General features: G+C 40.7%; 1 protein-coding gene across 1 annotated transcript; it reads right to left on the bottom strand.

Annotated features, from left to right (window-relative positions):
* Positions 1–960: 960 nt before the first annotated feature.
* On the bottom strand, positions 961–14914 carry ZNF366 (zinc finger protein 366; the record flags this gene model as incomplete). Its single annotated transcript, XM_083351253.1, has 4 exons — positions 961–1475; positions 3548–3722; positions 12789–12980; positions 13631–14914. 4 exons carry the CDS (start codon positions 14912–14914, stop codon positions 961–963), a joined length of 2166 nt encoding a protein of 721 aa, XP_083207379.1.
* Between the last annotated feature and the right edge of the window lie 1055 nt (positions 14915–15969).

The raw sequence follows: 15969 nt of genomic DNA on the forward strand, positions 1-15969 counted from the left end.
TTTGTATGAAAAGTACGCCTTCAAGGGACCCCTTGGTTATCTGCAGAGTGCATGTAGTTACTAACTTAGATCGGTTATGGTAAAAGAGTTTGGAACGATTAACCTCTATAATATTACTGTATAAAAACAGGAAAGAAGAACAGATACCACCACAAAGAGGCTAAGCCTATTCTTCCAGTGTCTGGAATAAGAAAGAGGATTCTTCCTCATTTCTTATTGCTCAGCCAGATCTGCTCCAGTTATCGGTTCTTGGCCTTGCCACAGTGTGACTAGTGGTGGGATTCAAATATGTGAACAACTGGTTCTCTGTGTGGTGGCCACTTCCAGAAGTCCATTCTGGGCCTGGGCAACAACACATTAGCTACCGGTTCTGCTGAAGTGGTGCGAACTGGCTGAATCCCACCACTGAGTGTGACAGAATATTAAACAGCCTGGAACCAAGTCCTGGAATGAGCTTCACCACTGGCAGAAGGAAATGGTGGTATCTTGAGTTAGAGACTAGACACTTCAGGTGGCTGCTTCACACGTGCTTCACTTCCTGCAAGCAAAATAAATATACCAACAAAAACAAGGATTGTGTAGCCTAGAAAAAGTTGTGATGGGAAAAAACTTATCACATAGGGAAACATAAAAAAAGATTATATTGTATGCCATCTGTTATACTTACTACCTCAGGACTCTTCCACTTTGTTCTGCTGAACATGTAGACCTGGTCCAAATATTGGGACAAGGTTTTGGGAAGAGAATGATAGATTAGATTAATCTCTAAAATATTACTGTTAAAAAAGAGAAAACCTGAAGGAACAAGGGATATTTGTCTTAAATTATTTTTGCTAGGTTTTTTGTCATTTTAAAATAATTTTTGCTATCATTTACCAGTCTTGGTAAATGTTATAGTTCATGTTAGCCAAAAACTCTGAAAACACTTCATTTCCCCAAAGATAATTCAGTGATGACCATTTAGATCCCCAGAAAAACAGCTTGTGACTCCATTTTACTTTCCAGCAGCTCCTTCAAACTCTTGTTCCTATGTTGAAAGTACAAATAGTCAGACAGAGACTGAGTGAATCTACTACTTTCGAAGTGATATTCCTCATTGTGATTCACAAAGTCTCTCTCTCCCCGGCATTGCTCCCTTCTGTTTTCTTGTTTGTCCTCGATGGTGTCATTGTACTTTTTCTCTTTGCCATGACAGTAGGACTCTCTGAAATCCTTAACCTCATTTTCTGTTTCGCCTGGAAGATCCTGCAGTCTGTTAGGGTTCTTGCCCTTGTCATACATGCGAGGGGAATACTGCTCTGCCCTCTGGCAATTGTCTTCTTCATCGTGGCTTGTGTTTTGCTTCGCAGTCTCCCTGTCAGAATGAAAGGATAGTCCTTGCCTGTGGTTCTTTTGGGAAAGGTCAAAAGGTTCTTCCTGTTCTAGGCTTCTTGAGGTATCCGTTTCTGATATGCTCAGTTGTTCCCTTGCAAATCCTAGGATATTTTTGAACAAGACAAATGCATTAATGGATACATTTCCCATTCCATGTCAATTTCGTAATTACAGTGACTCTGATCTTCAGCTTTGTGCAGAATATTTCAACTTGTGCCTTATGATTATTTTGCAATTTTATAGTAGGGAATATAAAAAAGGGGCTCTTTGCTATTTCACTTGACATTCTTGACAATTTTGAATAGTTTTTATTGCATAAATATTGGATGAGTTTGGACTATTATAGAAATTCTAAGTAATACTTGATTTTATTATATATAGCAATAGAACTTAGACTTATATACTGCTTCATAGTACTTTACAGCCCTCTATAAGTGGTTTACAGCAGGGCTTGTCAATCAGTGGTATGCGTACCACTGGTGGTACTTTGGCACCTGGCAGGTGGTACGCAACCACTTCTCTAGAAGTGGTAGTGGGGGGGGAGATGAATGAGCTGAAGCAGCGGCAGCACCACACAAGCCTGAGGGAGAGACAGCTGGAGCTGCAGGGCTGTTGGGCCTCGGCAGAAGCCCCAGGATCAGCGCCCGGCTCCAGCTGATCGGCGCTTTTGGAAGCTGGAGGTGCCCTGAAGAGAAAAGGAGGAGGGGGAGAGAGGAGAGGATATAAAAGGAAGTTTTGTGGGAAAGGGCAGCAAGGGGCTTCCCCTGCCCCGCCCACGGGGTGCACGAAGAGGAGGCAGTGAGTGCCCGACATCCCTGCTGACCATCCCTGCTGACTACTGAGAAAGAAAAAAGGCAAGAGAAGCACTTCCCTTTCCCCCAGGACGCCAGTGCTCGTGCGCTCGCTGCCTTCTCTGTGCACCCGTAGGGGGTGGGGCAGAGATGGCGGGGGAACCCTCGCTGGCTCCATGACTGCCCCATGCATCTAAGGCTGAGTGCATTCTGGCTTTGATAGGCCCCAACAGTAGATCAGCACCACGCCCACTTGGTGACCTAGCCTTGCAGCCACCAGGCTTCCCTTTCACTGGGCCCACCCCTGCCTGCATGGGATAGCTATGGCCGGCGGCAGCATGGCCACCGGCAGCGCTGGCAATCTCTCCCCTTCCTGTTATCCCTTCCTGAGCACAAAGGAAGGAAGGAAGGAAGGAAGGAAGGAAGGAAGGAAGGAAGGAAGGAAGGAAGGAAGGAAATTATAATGAGGGGGAGGGAGGGTTTGAGGGAAGACCTGCCATAGCACTTGGCCACGACCAGCCCTGCTGCCCTTTTGCCATCCCCTTGTCCCCTCCTCCTGACTCTCCTGGTGGTCTCCCATCCTATTGCTGAGGATGCTCCTAGCAGGGAGAGGGAGTGGGCCTCCCTCTGACCCACACATTTTGCTCTCCCACACACACTATGAGAGACCTGACCAAGGAGAGCAAGCCAAACAGCAGCAGCCTCGAGGAGAAGCTAAGCGCAGCCGGGGGGGGCCTTGGGGAAGGCTGGGCTGAGCTGGGTGCTTGCCCTCCACTGACCAGGGCTCTGGGCAGCCTGCACTGCTGGGGGTCCTCCACATGGCCTGAGAGCAAAGGAACCACCACCGGTACTTTTTTCCTTTTTTTATGATTTGTAATATTTTATTAGATTATGGAATAAAGTACAAAAATACAAAAGCGAATAGTAGGACACAATGGGGAGGAAGAAGGGGGGGAAGTGAGGGGGAGAAGGGTAAAAGAAAAGGCATTGATTTCCGACTTCCTCTGTTGTGGTAGAATGAAGCATTAACATCGAACCTCAATTTTTTACTTTTCCATAATAGTATAAACTAGCCATTTCTATAACAACAAATGAATCTAACTAGTAAAACCCAAAACCCTGCCCCTTTTTTTCAGTCATCAAGTTTTTGACACCTTGCTAAGCACTGGTGGTACTCGAATATTGTCATGTCCTAAAAGTGGTACAATCTGTGAAAACGTTGAAAAGCCCTGCTCTAGAGAACCTCTTATTTCACAAAATCTGGTTCAACTAGACATGATTTTGATTCTGTTACACAAATGAACTCCGGCAACTTCTAGATGCTCAATAATGTCATTATATTATTGAATGAAATACAAATAAGGCTAGTTATCACTTTTTACCTGGAGAACGAAATCCTCTTTCCATGACCCCATGTTTGACTTTCATGTGTCTGGTGAGGTTCCCCTTCAAGGTGAATTTGCTGGGACAGTAGAGGCATTTGAATGGCTTGCTGTCAGAATGCAAGTGCATGTGGCCCATTAAATTATGCATTCGATTAAATTCTTTTCCACACAGCTGTCAAAAGACCAATGAGAATCAAAATGAGGCACCTTTTTTCAAAGAGATCATTTCTTCCCCCCCCAGACATAGCCTGTTTACACTGAGTCAACTTCTCCACAGTTCTGCAGTTTCTCTTTCTGAAGCATAAATCAGCAACATTTCTTCTATTGCCTCCTTTTAATCTCGATCAAAGAATGAACAGTTCTCTAAATTGTCAGGATTTTCTAGTTCTGGAAATAAAATGAATTATTCAAAAATTGTGTCCTTCTAGAAGTCCTGGGAGGCTTCTAGTTCTGACAGGCTTGACAGAAATTACTCCAAAGTATATTTTTTTACAACATGTCAGATTTGACCTGGCCAAAAAAGATGAAATCTGAGATAGAAATCTAAGTGCTGACTATAGGGTTATGGTTAGGGTATAGATCCAAAATTTGGAAGAAATTCCACTTTTTAATTTCATTCTGCAATGAATGAAACTCAACCATCACAGATAGGTCCTCAAGGAAAAGGAATGTCTTTACAGCTAAATTTGATATGCTTCTCTTTCATTCAAATTTGATACTGTACTCACTAAAATGGAGAGTACAGGAGGCTTTGAAATTACTGAATATTCTTTGATCTGGAAACAAAATTATAGCCTAAAAATACAAATATAGCAGGCAAGTATTTTTATTGGATGCTGGCTGAGTAAATATAAGGACAAACTCAGATTTATTGCAGAGTAGTTTCTGAATGGTCTTAGGCCTATTTGAGAAATTGTACCAGCTTATTCAGAAATGCAGATCACTCTTATTCTAAAAAAAACCTTCTTGGAAGTTGTGCCTTCAAGGTTGAATGGATGGTCACTTCCAATATCCAAGGTTGCCATTCCCTGGTGTGATGGGAATGCAATGTATCTGAGTGTGTCAGGTTGGGGGCTAGCCATTCTAGAAGATGGTGTGTGTTTACCATTGGGATTCCTATTGTTTAAAATGCATGGAATGCTACAGGAAAACTAAACAGATGAAGAGGAAGTTCTGTATTTCCTCTTCAAGTGTATTTCTGTTTCTTATTTAATCTTTGATTTGCTCATGTTTCTTTCCAGCTAATATTTGATGGACTCTTTGCTCTCTCTAGCAAACCTTTGGATTTCCTGGGAAGGGAGAAAAACTACCAGTATTATCGTATTAAAGCAGTCTATCTCAGTGAGGAAAATTGGCCGCTGAAACTCATTTTGGCTTTTTTGTTGGAATATTCTGAGAGTAGTGTCATGGTTCCAACAGACAGAGATGAATAAACTCTACAAATTAGCATGGCTGCAGCCATTTTTTTCTTCTCATTCTAGGTTGCCAAGTAGTTCATACAAAGGCTGCATACTTCATGTGAATTGATTGTTTGTCAACTTTTGAAATATTTTAAATAAAACTCCATACTATACTCACTGGCATGACAGGGCAATTCTGTCATTTTAAAGGCTTGATTTATTCCATCCCAAATGTATATGGACTATTCTACTAGACAAATTTGTAGAAGATAAATTGAACAGCAGAAGTTTTGTCAGTACTGCAATCGTGTTTTAATTCTTTTTAGAACAATTCAGTAGCCAACTATCATATTGGTACACATTTTTCAAAATGAGGCAGTGTACAACTAGGTAATTTTAGGTATCCTAAATATCCTTATAGACAACCCATTCTAATCAGTCCTATTGCTATGAAAAGTTGTTTAAAAATGGAGGAAAGAAATAAAAGCTGTGCCAAGCAACATCAGTCATGGTAAAAAAAAGATACATTTTTATTAACATTGGCACCATCTTCTGCTGCATTCCTGATCATTTGCCATTCTCTTAAAGGTCATTTGAGGCCCTTCTTAAATGCTGAAGAAGACTTCACTTTGCTTCACTACTGAAACTTACACAAAGTAAATTTTGGACAAATTAGTAGCTTATGATGGAACACCATGGTTATTGTAAAAGTTGTCCCAGATTGTTCAGTACATTTTGAGGGACATTGCTGAATATAATTCAGCATTCTGTTTTAGAAAATATTATTCTAAAGACTCATTCCAGCATCAACCTGAACAGGCTGGAACTATAATCCTTTTGCAAACAGCAAACAAAAGAATCTCAAATGTTTGACAACAGTTAAGATAACAAAGGACATGTGTGTGCATTGACATGGACGGGGAACAGTTGTTTCAGTACATTCATGCATTAACTACACGGTTGCACTTGGAAACAAAATTTGTGTAATTATTTATAAGCTAAACCTGCAATCTCTGGCTGGATTCATATAAGAGACTGCAGATAGCACTGCTCGTTGGAGAGGAAAAAAATCCAAGTAATGAGGAAATATTAGCGACAGAGCCTGTCTTCTGCCCTTGGGCCACATCTGGTCTTTGTGATCAGCTCCGTAGGAAAGCAGGCTGTTTTGTTTTGCTCTGAGAAACTAGTCCAAGAAACCCAAGCCTGCAGAGAGGTAGAAAGGCCACTGCTGTGCTGTCTTACCCTTGTTTTCTTTCTTCTTTTTTAAAAGATGGTTTAATAAGAAGGGTGTTCCTTTCCTGAAAGTAAGAGAGAGAGGGAGAGGGAGAAAGACTGCAAAGTGTCCAAAAGGGCCGTGAGAAAACAGGAAGCTCCAAAAAGTACAAGAGAAAGCAAGATGAAATCTATTTGCAGGCCATTCCCTGGGGACGTGCAAGCCATTGTTAAGCAAGTAGCTCATACAGCGATATCCTTCCTTCTGTTCAGGAGGAGCATGGTGCCAAAAAGCGGCTATCTGGTCACTGCCTGAACTTGCTGAAGGCCAGCCAAACAGCCCCAATTCTCCAGGGCTTCTTGCAAGCAGGCCGATCCCCTTCTCCAAGTGGCCAGTTTCAGCTGCTGCCTGTTGAAACCCTTCAGGAACAAAACTGTCAGGGTTTAAAATCAGTCTGTTGGATTTCCTTCCTTCTATTGACTATCTTAGTTTCTCTCCATCTGACCATTCAGTGCAACAAAGATCAGATGGCTGTTGGATTCATGCTTTTTTCCCTCCTGCAAAAAGGTAAAACTAAAGGTTTCCCCTGTCCAGTGGTGTCTGACTCTAAGGGGCAGCGCTCATCTCCATTTTTTAGCATTGGCCGAAGATACTTCTATGGTCAGATGGCCAGCATGACTATATGTCAAGGTGCATGAACACTGTTATCTTCTCACCGAAGTGGTACCTATTTATCTACTTGTGTATTTATACTTACGAACTACTAGGTGGGCAGGAGCTGGTGCGAATAATGGGAGCTCATCCTGTCACACAACGTTTGGGTCTCAAACCTGGCTGTCAAATTTCCAGCCAACAAACCCACTGAGCCATTGCACCCATCTTCCCTCCTGCACAGATAACTTTATCCAGTGCATGATCTACAAGGATATAAATACCTTATCTAAGAAGGAATACAAAGACTATTGTTTTTAAAGCGATAAAATTATTTTTTTTAAAGCATTAGTCCAAATCCAGGATTGAGGGAGTTCTAGATAAGAATTGATATTGATATAATAGGTATCTTGTCATACCAGTAGACTATGGTGAGTTTGGTAACAATGGATAACTTTGATGGCAGCCGTAATGTTGGCTATCTAGATCTCTCTCCAATTAAAAGTCCTTACAGTATTCCTGCCATCGTATTGCTTTAAACTGCTATGGAACAGCTGCAGTGGTTAGGCCCAGCTGCCTGACATTGCTTAAAGTGCACAGTCAGGTAGATTCCAGGTTTGGTTTTATAAATGGACTGTGCAAGTTTTTGGGAGCCTCAGAAATTGCTACCAAACATTGGATGTCCATTTTATCTCTGCATAAGCCACAGTGGTGAGATTCAAATATGTGAACAACCGGTTCTCGGTGTGGATGCCGCTTCCAGAAGTCCATTCTGGGCCTGGGCAACAAGACATTAGCTACCGGTTCTGCCGAAGCGGTGCGAACTGGCTAAATCCCATCACCAATAAGCCATCATCCTTCTTAATTATTTGACAAAGTTACTTGGTGCAATGTAGAGATATTGAAAAGGCTAATTGTTTCTTGGTTTTCCTATAGTTAAGACATTACCTGTGGCTTCATGGGTAGTAGAGAACAGAAATGTCCTCAGAAAAAGTAGGTAACAAAACATGAAGTCAGACAAGGAAAACAGAAAAGTGCAAGAAAGAAACTCATGACTGACCTTGTTTAGTGTAAGAAGGAAGGATAAATGCTATCAGGCTTTGGAAATTCTGTTAGTATAGCTTCTATCAATACAGTAAACTACAGTTGCAGTATATCTTGTGCTTTCTGTTTCCTGACTGTCTACCTCAAAGGCAAACATCAGAGCTTCATGTAGCTTACTAAAATTCCTCCAAGGTGTGAGTGATTATCATAGAATAAAAGCCTTGGAAAAGGGCATTTAGGACTTTAGATAGGACTTTAGTTCTCATTTTAATGCAGGAATCTGGTTTAATCTGATTATTCCATTTCAGGATGATAGCGAACATGCCACGGACTACTTCTGACACCATATGGTGTTTGAAAAAAAATATGCTTATCTCATTTGCTCCCTGCATAATTTTTCTTCCTGTGCTCAACCATTTTCATGGCCTTTCTTTGCACCTCCTCCAGTGTGCCTGAATGTTTCTTACCTTTGATGCACAGCACTGAATATAATACTCAAGGAACCTGATCACTGCAGACTACAGTAGGACTATTATTTTCCCAATTTATGGTACAAATTTTAATATCCTGGAAGGTGGAATTGATTAGGTACAAGAAGATCAATCCTGTATATGTAATTAATTTAATTTACACATAAACTATAGTTTTGCGTTGGTCCTGCCTATGTTTTGAGGTGGGCAAGCAAGGTTTACTCCTCAACTTTATTGCCATTCTCTTATGAAGATGGCAACATATAATAAGAGTAATTCATTTTGTTGCCCGATTTCCTATGTAAAACTTAAAATAGTGATTTGTTTTTGACAGGACTACAAGCAATGAGTGTCTTTAGAGCACTAGTAAGGATGAGGGGCAAATGGTGCAAATGAATCATATCAATGACACAAATATGCATAATCTGCATAATGAAATCATCACATATCTTTCATCATTTTTGTGTCAGCCCACTTTGCTACACAAAACAGCCCACTGTTTTGAATTAAATATACCAGTCATAGCTATCATGCTAGAAAACTGCACTTAAGTTTGCTTTGTTCTGCTTTGCCCTTCACTTCACTTTTGGGCTCTCCCAAGGCAAGCCCAGTTTACAAAGGCTCATCCAGAAAGCATTTCCAGGACCTCCAGGACCAAGCCAGAGGCCTCCCGTCATCAGATGAGACTGAGGAGAAGCCAGAAATGAAGCAACAAGATGAACTGTGTGATTGTGGCATCTCAGGACGGCATTGAAATAGCATTGTCTCTGGAGCCAAAGGAGGCTTCATGGGACAAAGTCTGGCCTGCTCACACAAGCCTAATGAGAATTCCATTCTTACAATGTATTTCCCTCTTTCCTGAGGGAGAGAAATGATGACAGTGAGTCACCAATGCCCTCGTTCATATTTACTTCCTCTTGCAGCCACGTGCTGATCCTGTGCCCTCCCGAGGGCAAAAAAAGGTAAAGCAATCCTGAGCTCACAGTTGAGGTAAAAGGAGTTTTTGCCTCATTCAGTAAATAGGGGATTGGGGGCCACTGGAGGTCTTTAGAAACAGCTGCCATCCAAGAGGGTGCTGACAATGAAAGATGAAGACAGGAGTAGCATCGACTGACTGTATTCTTCTGCAGGTTGTCAGAAGGTGCAGCTATTTCCATGAAAAAGTTAATAGCATTTTCAATAGACTCATTTTGACACGGTTGTGCGAGTTATGATGGTATTCAATTAATATTATCCCATTTAAAATATGGCATTTTCTCCTCTAGTGCTGCTAATATATTTTCTGTCTTTAGGTATAGGCATAATTGATATTTTGTATTGATAAAAAAAGGCAACATGCACAGACTGATTCACGTGTCTAGCCAGTATATCAAATTGTTAAATATCCTTGACCTCCCTTTGGAATGAAATGTGCAATACAAATGTCAGATATATTTATCATCAGCAGACTAGCAATCACACTAAGTGCTATGAAATGCAATCTCAAGATGAAGAATAAAATCAAAAGGAAATTTGAAGGCAAAGTCTGCGTTCTAGTTTTAATGCTTCCTCATTTCAGTCCCTCTTCTCCTATTTGATAGCTGATAAATATATTGTAACTGCAGCTCCCAGAATACCTAGCAATCATGGCCTTAATGCTTAGAATTCTGGGAACTGCAAACCCAACACTGCACAAGAGTGTGGAAGGCTGATTTAGTGCAGCAACTGAAGAGTCAAAGAATGACACAATGAAACTATGGCACTATTTCATCAATCCAAGTACCCCATCTCCGGAAAAGGAGAAAAAATTGAACAATTATCACCTACATAACAGATTAACATTATCTATTAATCATGCTAAATAGTATATCATCCTACTCCTTGGTAAGCTAGAAAAAGGTGGAATAGACAACATCATCACCAGATGGATCTGTAGCTGGCTGGCAAACCATACTCAATGAGTAGTCTTCAATGGCACTACATCCACATGGAAAGAAGTAAGCAGTGGGGTACCACAAGGTTCCATCTTAGGCCCAGTACTCTTCAATATCTTCATCAATGAGGGAATTGAAGGTGAACTCATCAAATTTGAAGATGACACTAAACTGGCAGGAGTAGCCAACACCCCAGAAGACAAACTCAGGATCCAAAAAGATCTCGACAAACTTGAACAAAGGGCCCTATCCAACAAAATGAGTTTCAATGTGGAAAAAAGCGAAGTTATACATTTAGGTAGGAAAAATCAAAGGTACATGTACAGATTGGGCAAGACCTGGCTTAAAAACAGTAACTGTGAGAGGGACCTTGGAATCCTAGTGGACGATCACTTAACCATGAGCCAGCAGTGTGCAGCAGCAGCCAAAAAAGCTAAATACAATCCTGGGTTGTATAAACAGCAGGACAGAATCAAGATCACATGAGGTATTAGTACCGCTTTATAAAACCCTAGTAAGACCACACCTGGAATACTGCAGCCAATTTTAGTCACCATATTACAAAAAAGATGTTGAGTGTTCGAAAAACATTCAGAGAAGAGCAATTAAGATGATCAAGGGCCTGGAGACTAAAACATACGAAGAATGGCTACAGGACTTGGGTTTGGCTAGTCTAAAGAAAAGAAGAAATAGGGGAGACATGATAGCAGTATTCCAGTATTTGAGGGGCTGCTACAAAGAAGAGGGGGTCACATTATTCACCAAAGCACCAGAGGGCAGGTCAAGAAACAATGGTTGGAAACTGATCAAAGAGAGAAGCAAGCTGGAATTAAGCAGAAACTTCCTGACAGTGAAGACAATTAACCAGTGGAACATCTTGCCTTCAGAAATCATGGACACTCCATCACTGGAGATTTTTAAAAAGAGGCTAGACAGTCATTCGTCTGAGATGGTATAGGTTCTCCTGCTTGAGCAGAGTGCTGGACTAGAAGACCTCCAAGGTCCCTTGCTATTCTATTCTGTTCTGTTCTATTCTATTCTGTTCTGTTCTGTTCTATTCTATTTTGCCTATGTATTCCAGAAATGAATATCTTTTGGAAATCAAATTAATATTATAATCATGTATAGGCACAAGTCTACGTAGGTTTCATTTCTTGCATTGTAGATTTGAATGTCAGGCCGCAGTCCAGAATAGGAGTGGGGTTTTACTTAGCAAATTACATAAGGCAGATGTCTGCAACTTCATCAGATGCCCCAAAGAACCCACTGCTCATTATATTAGCTGTAGATTGGCACTGAATGACAATAACCACAACAATAAGTGGATTGTCCTGGTGTGGTATAAATATTTTTGTTATTAGCAAAATAGTAGTTCTGCTTCTGCTCCCAATCTCTTGATATGCTCAGATTTGCTTCTTTTAAATACTACCTTAAAGATCACTCATACCAGGTAATATGGAAGAAAGTTCATAAATATGTTAGCTTAAGATTCATTGACATTTCTTTTCTAAGAATGAAGAATGAACTCCAATGTTGGCCAAGGAATTCTGGAAGTTGAAATCTTAAAGTTACTAAGGTTGAGAGGCACTGCACTGACTTTATCCTGCTTCTGTTGCGTTATAGGTCTCTATCCTGTCACACAACGTTAACAGCAAACCAGCAATGATCTGCTGCAATGTTCTAGTTCTATTTCCACAGTGCTGTGGGGGGGAGGCTTTATTATGTCATCTGCAGGTGAATATTGTTCTGTTTTAGTAAATCCATTTTGGGAAATGATTTCAAATGCAACTTTGCTGACGTGATCCATAATCAGGATTTTCTTGGACAAAGCATTTTTCAGGATTTGCTAGGATAATAGCACCATAATATACCAAACGCATATTTGTTTTCATTTTTGTGAAAAAGAAGGAGGGGGTGTTCGTTGATTATTGGAGTGCTGGAAGTGGTTAAGAAGGGAGGATGCTCTGGCACGCAAAAAAAGTGAACAATGACAGGCTAGCTTTTTTAGTGTTCTGGTATTGGCTAGCTTTCTCTGAACAATGGTTGGTTGAAAGTACAGTAGTTCCTGTACACTCCAAATTCACACCAAAGTGGAGGATTTATTGGTTAGATTTAAAGCATGTTGGGAGTTACTGGAAACAAAAGCTTTTGTGGTATGGTTCAAACTGTCTTCACTCTAATTTTCTTAAACATGAATTTATCTCCTTCCTTTTAAAAGTAAAGAAGGATCAAACTTACCAGCAAGCGTAGGAAAGCAGATATGGGACATCATGAAAGTGAATCATACTGGTTTGTATGAAGATGTATGAAAAGAGCTATTCTGAGGTCTTATTAAATCATCCATGTGCTCTGAATTCAATAATATTGATATTTACATATTTCTACTAATGCAAATGTCAGCTAGCCATAGACATAATAATATTTATGACAAGTTGCCTTTGTTGTTTATTGTGCAACCTATAATGAATTTATCAGGTCCTTCTCCACCAGTGACTTATTTTTTTTTATAACTTTTAGTTCATTTGACCTAGGGTAAGAAATACTCACCTTACATTTGAAAGGTTTGACGTCTGAATGGACAATCATATGGGCTTTGAGAGTTTGTTTTTGCACAAAGCTTTTAAAGCAGAGGTGGCATTGGTAGGCTCTGATATTGGTGTGAATTAAGACATGTCTCTTCATATTGGCAAGTAGTGTAAACTCCCGGCCACAGATTCCACACTTGTGCTCTTTCACACCCTTGAAAAACATAAGAATGAGGTAAGTGTTGGTTCCTAATCCTAACCCCCGCCTTTTTCTTTTTTCTGTTTTAAATTTGATCTTGGTTTTGGCTGGGGTAGCTGAGACTATTCACTTTGGCTCAACCACAGTGGAAAAGGAATCTAGCTTTGCAAACTTTTGAGTTTTGGGTCAGATATCTTCCTTTAAGGGAACTTTTATTTTATCTACTCTGAGCCCCTTGACTCTCTTCCCTCCCCATAGTGGGCATGTTGCTGTGATGCTGTGCTGAGTTTTTTTTTAAATTGAGTTTAGGTGGCTTCTCTTTCATGAAACAGTTAAAAGCACAGTCAGGTGTTTTTTTAAAAAGCCAAATAAATGGACTGGCATATAAACACAGAGGGTGATACTGGCCAAATGTCAATTTGTGAACACCTATTGGACGGCTGCAGCAAGTATGGTGTTCTTGACATTTCAAGATGGCTGCACTGAGGATCAATGCTATTGAGACTGAAAGTGTTTCTGAGGTTAGGGAGAAGTAAAGATGGTAGTAATCTCGAAGTGACTTCTCTGTTACTTTCAGTTTAGAAGTACTTAAAAATATTTGCATTTTAGCAGGGGTTTCCCCCCCCCCCAGCACAACTATTGGAGAATCCCTGGCATTAGCTTACCTTATGAGTCAAGGAGTGCTGCTTCAGGTGATGTGGCTGCACAAATTCCATACCACATTCAGTGCAAATATATGGGCGAATATCCTTGTGCTTCATCATGTGATTCTGCAGCTGGCTTGGGTACTGGAATATCTTGTCACACTCAGTGCAAGTGTATTGAATAGGACCTCGGTGGGTGGTTAAGTGCCTCTTCAGCTGAGACAAAGTTGGGAAGTCAAGACCACACTCAATGCAAATATTTTCTCTGCCACTCTCATGCTTGGATTCATGAGCTTTCAACTCACTGGGATATGCAAAACCCCTTCCACAAATCCTGCAGCTGTAAGGTTTAATGTCACTGTGCTGCATCATGTGTCTCTTCAGGTGACTCGTTTGGGTAAAGGCCTTGTGACACACCTGGCACTTATGAGGTCGAGTGCCTTGATGAGTCAGCATATGAGTATGGAGATGGCTTAGCTGCTTGAAAAGCTTGCCACACCGGGAGCAAGCGTGGGGTTTGATGCCACTGTGCCCCAAAATGTGAGTGACCAAATTGTATTTGGATGTGTAAGACTTGTCACACATAGGGCACTGCCAACGTTTCTGCTCCCCTCCTACATCAATGTAATAGCTGTCATCAATCTGAATATTAACATCTACTCTTTCCACCTTTTGCTTCTTTTCAGCTTGCTCACTTAACTCAACCCTTTCAAAGGGTGGCTCCAGGGGTCTTTTTAATGGGAAAGGATTTCTAAAATGCAAATCTGGGGGCATCATAAAAGGAAACATTAGAGTAGGATGAATTTTGGGATAGTATGAATAGGGAGCCTGCAGAAAAGTGGTAGGACCAGGCCATAGAACCTTGGGCTTTATTGGTTCTTCTTTGATATGCTGTGTCCCAAAGTGTTCCAGAGTCCTGTAAAAGTGATAACCAAGGTTGCAGAGGTCAATCATGTGAGCATTGTACTTTGGCTGTGTGGATTCATGCTGAAATATTGAAGGGAGGCTGGGAGAACCTCCATCAACATTTTCTTCAACTTTGTCCAATGGAGATGTGGGATCTCCTGGAGGGAGAGTGGAAGGCATTTTCATTGGCATGCTTTTACGTTTACGAGATCCCCCTTCCAAAGAACTTTTGAAGTTTTCTAAGTCTGTGGCAGGGCTGTATCCAAATTGGGCAAGCTGTGTCCTGAATTCCTCACTGAGGGGTGGAGCTATATTGGTTTTTACAATAGGATCCAAGCAATGAGCAAAGGAAAAGGCTTGTATATTGTCCATCTTGCAATGTGTGTCCTCTTTCTTCATTGCACCGAAGTTCTCCTGGACTTTCTAGCTTCCTTCAAATAATAAATAACATCTTTTAAAACCAATCTTATTCCTGCTTGCTGTTATTTGATATGAAGTGTAATTGAGTTGAAATCCTTAAATGACAGTTTAACACAAAAGATGGTGGTCTATCCTGTTTTGTCTGCTTTCTTTTTTTAGCCTCAAGTTTACTTTTCTAGGCCAGAAATCTGGTTTCTGGCATTTGTCAGTCTTTGTAGCTTTTAACAAAAAAATCTGGTCAACTTCATGCAGTTGCTTAATATAGCTTTATGACATGTAACTCCACATGAAAGGACTCAGTCTAATTCTTCCATGCATTAAAAATGAGTACAAGCTATGGTTGATAAGGGCTACTTCTGCTGCTCCACTAGGGCTGCATTTAGATCTGCCTTTCAATGTCAAAAAAGTTCATACATACATACATATATGAGTTCATACATACTTAATGAACATTCCTGTTCATTAAGATCATGGAACTGGAAATAACTGTTTAGGCAATCATCCTGCTCCTAAAGTCATGCTGTACAGTATATTCCTTTGGGGTCAAGAACCACACTTAGACTCTGACTAATATCTTAGGGACACAGTGGAAAAGGTGTGGCAATCCCCCCAAAAATGCCCAAATGTCAATTGATTGAATTAAATGTCAATTGCAATTAAATTAATTAAATATAATTCATATGGCTATTAGCAAGCACTTAATAGCTTGCCTTACCCCATCAGTTAAAACTCAGTATTGAATAGCAAAATGTGTCACAGTTCTGGGGAGGGGGTCACACTCAAAATAGTGTGGCCAGTTGCAACTTGCCTTAATTACTAAGCTGTTTAACTAGTTTGCTAGCTGGTGGATTAGTTGGTAATGCTAATTTCAGAGAAAGTAAGGCATGTCTTAGAACCCGTTAAGTTTCATGCATAGCCAGTTGCTTGTTTTGAATGCAGAACATGTCAAGGTCTACAATTTCCAGATAAGACTTGGGAAAACTTCTCTTTGAACCCCCTTAAGACCTGTCATCACATTATATGGGTCGCTTTTA

This window comes from Vipera ursinii, assembly GCF_947247035.1.
Source record: "Vipera ursinii genome assembly, chromosome: 2".
In the NCBI taxonomy this organism is placed as follows: Eukaryota; Metazoa; Chordata; class Lepidosauria; order Squamata; family Viperidae; genus Vipera; species Vipera ursinii.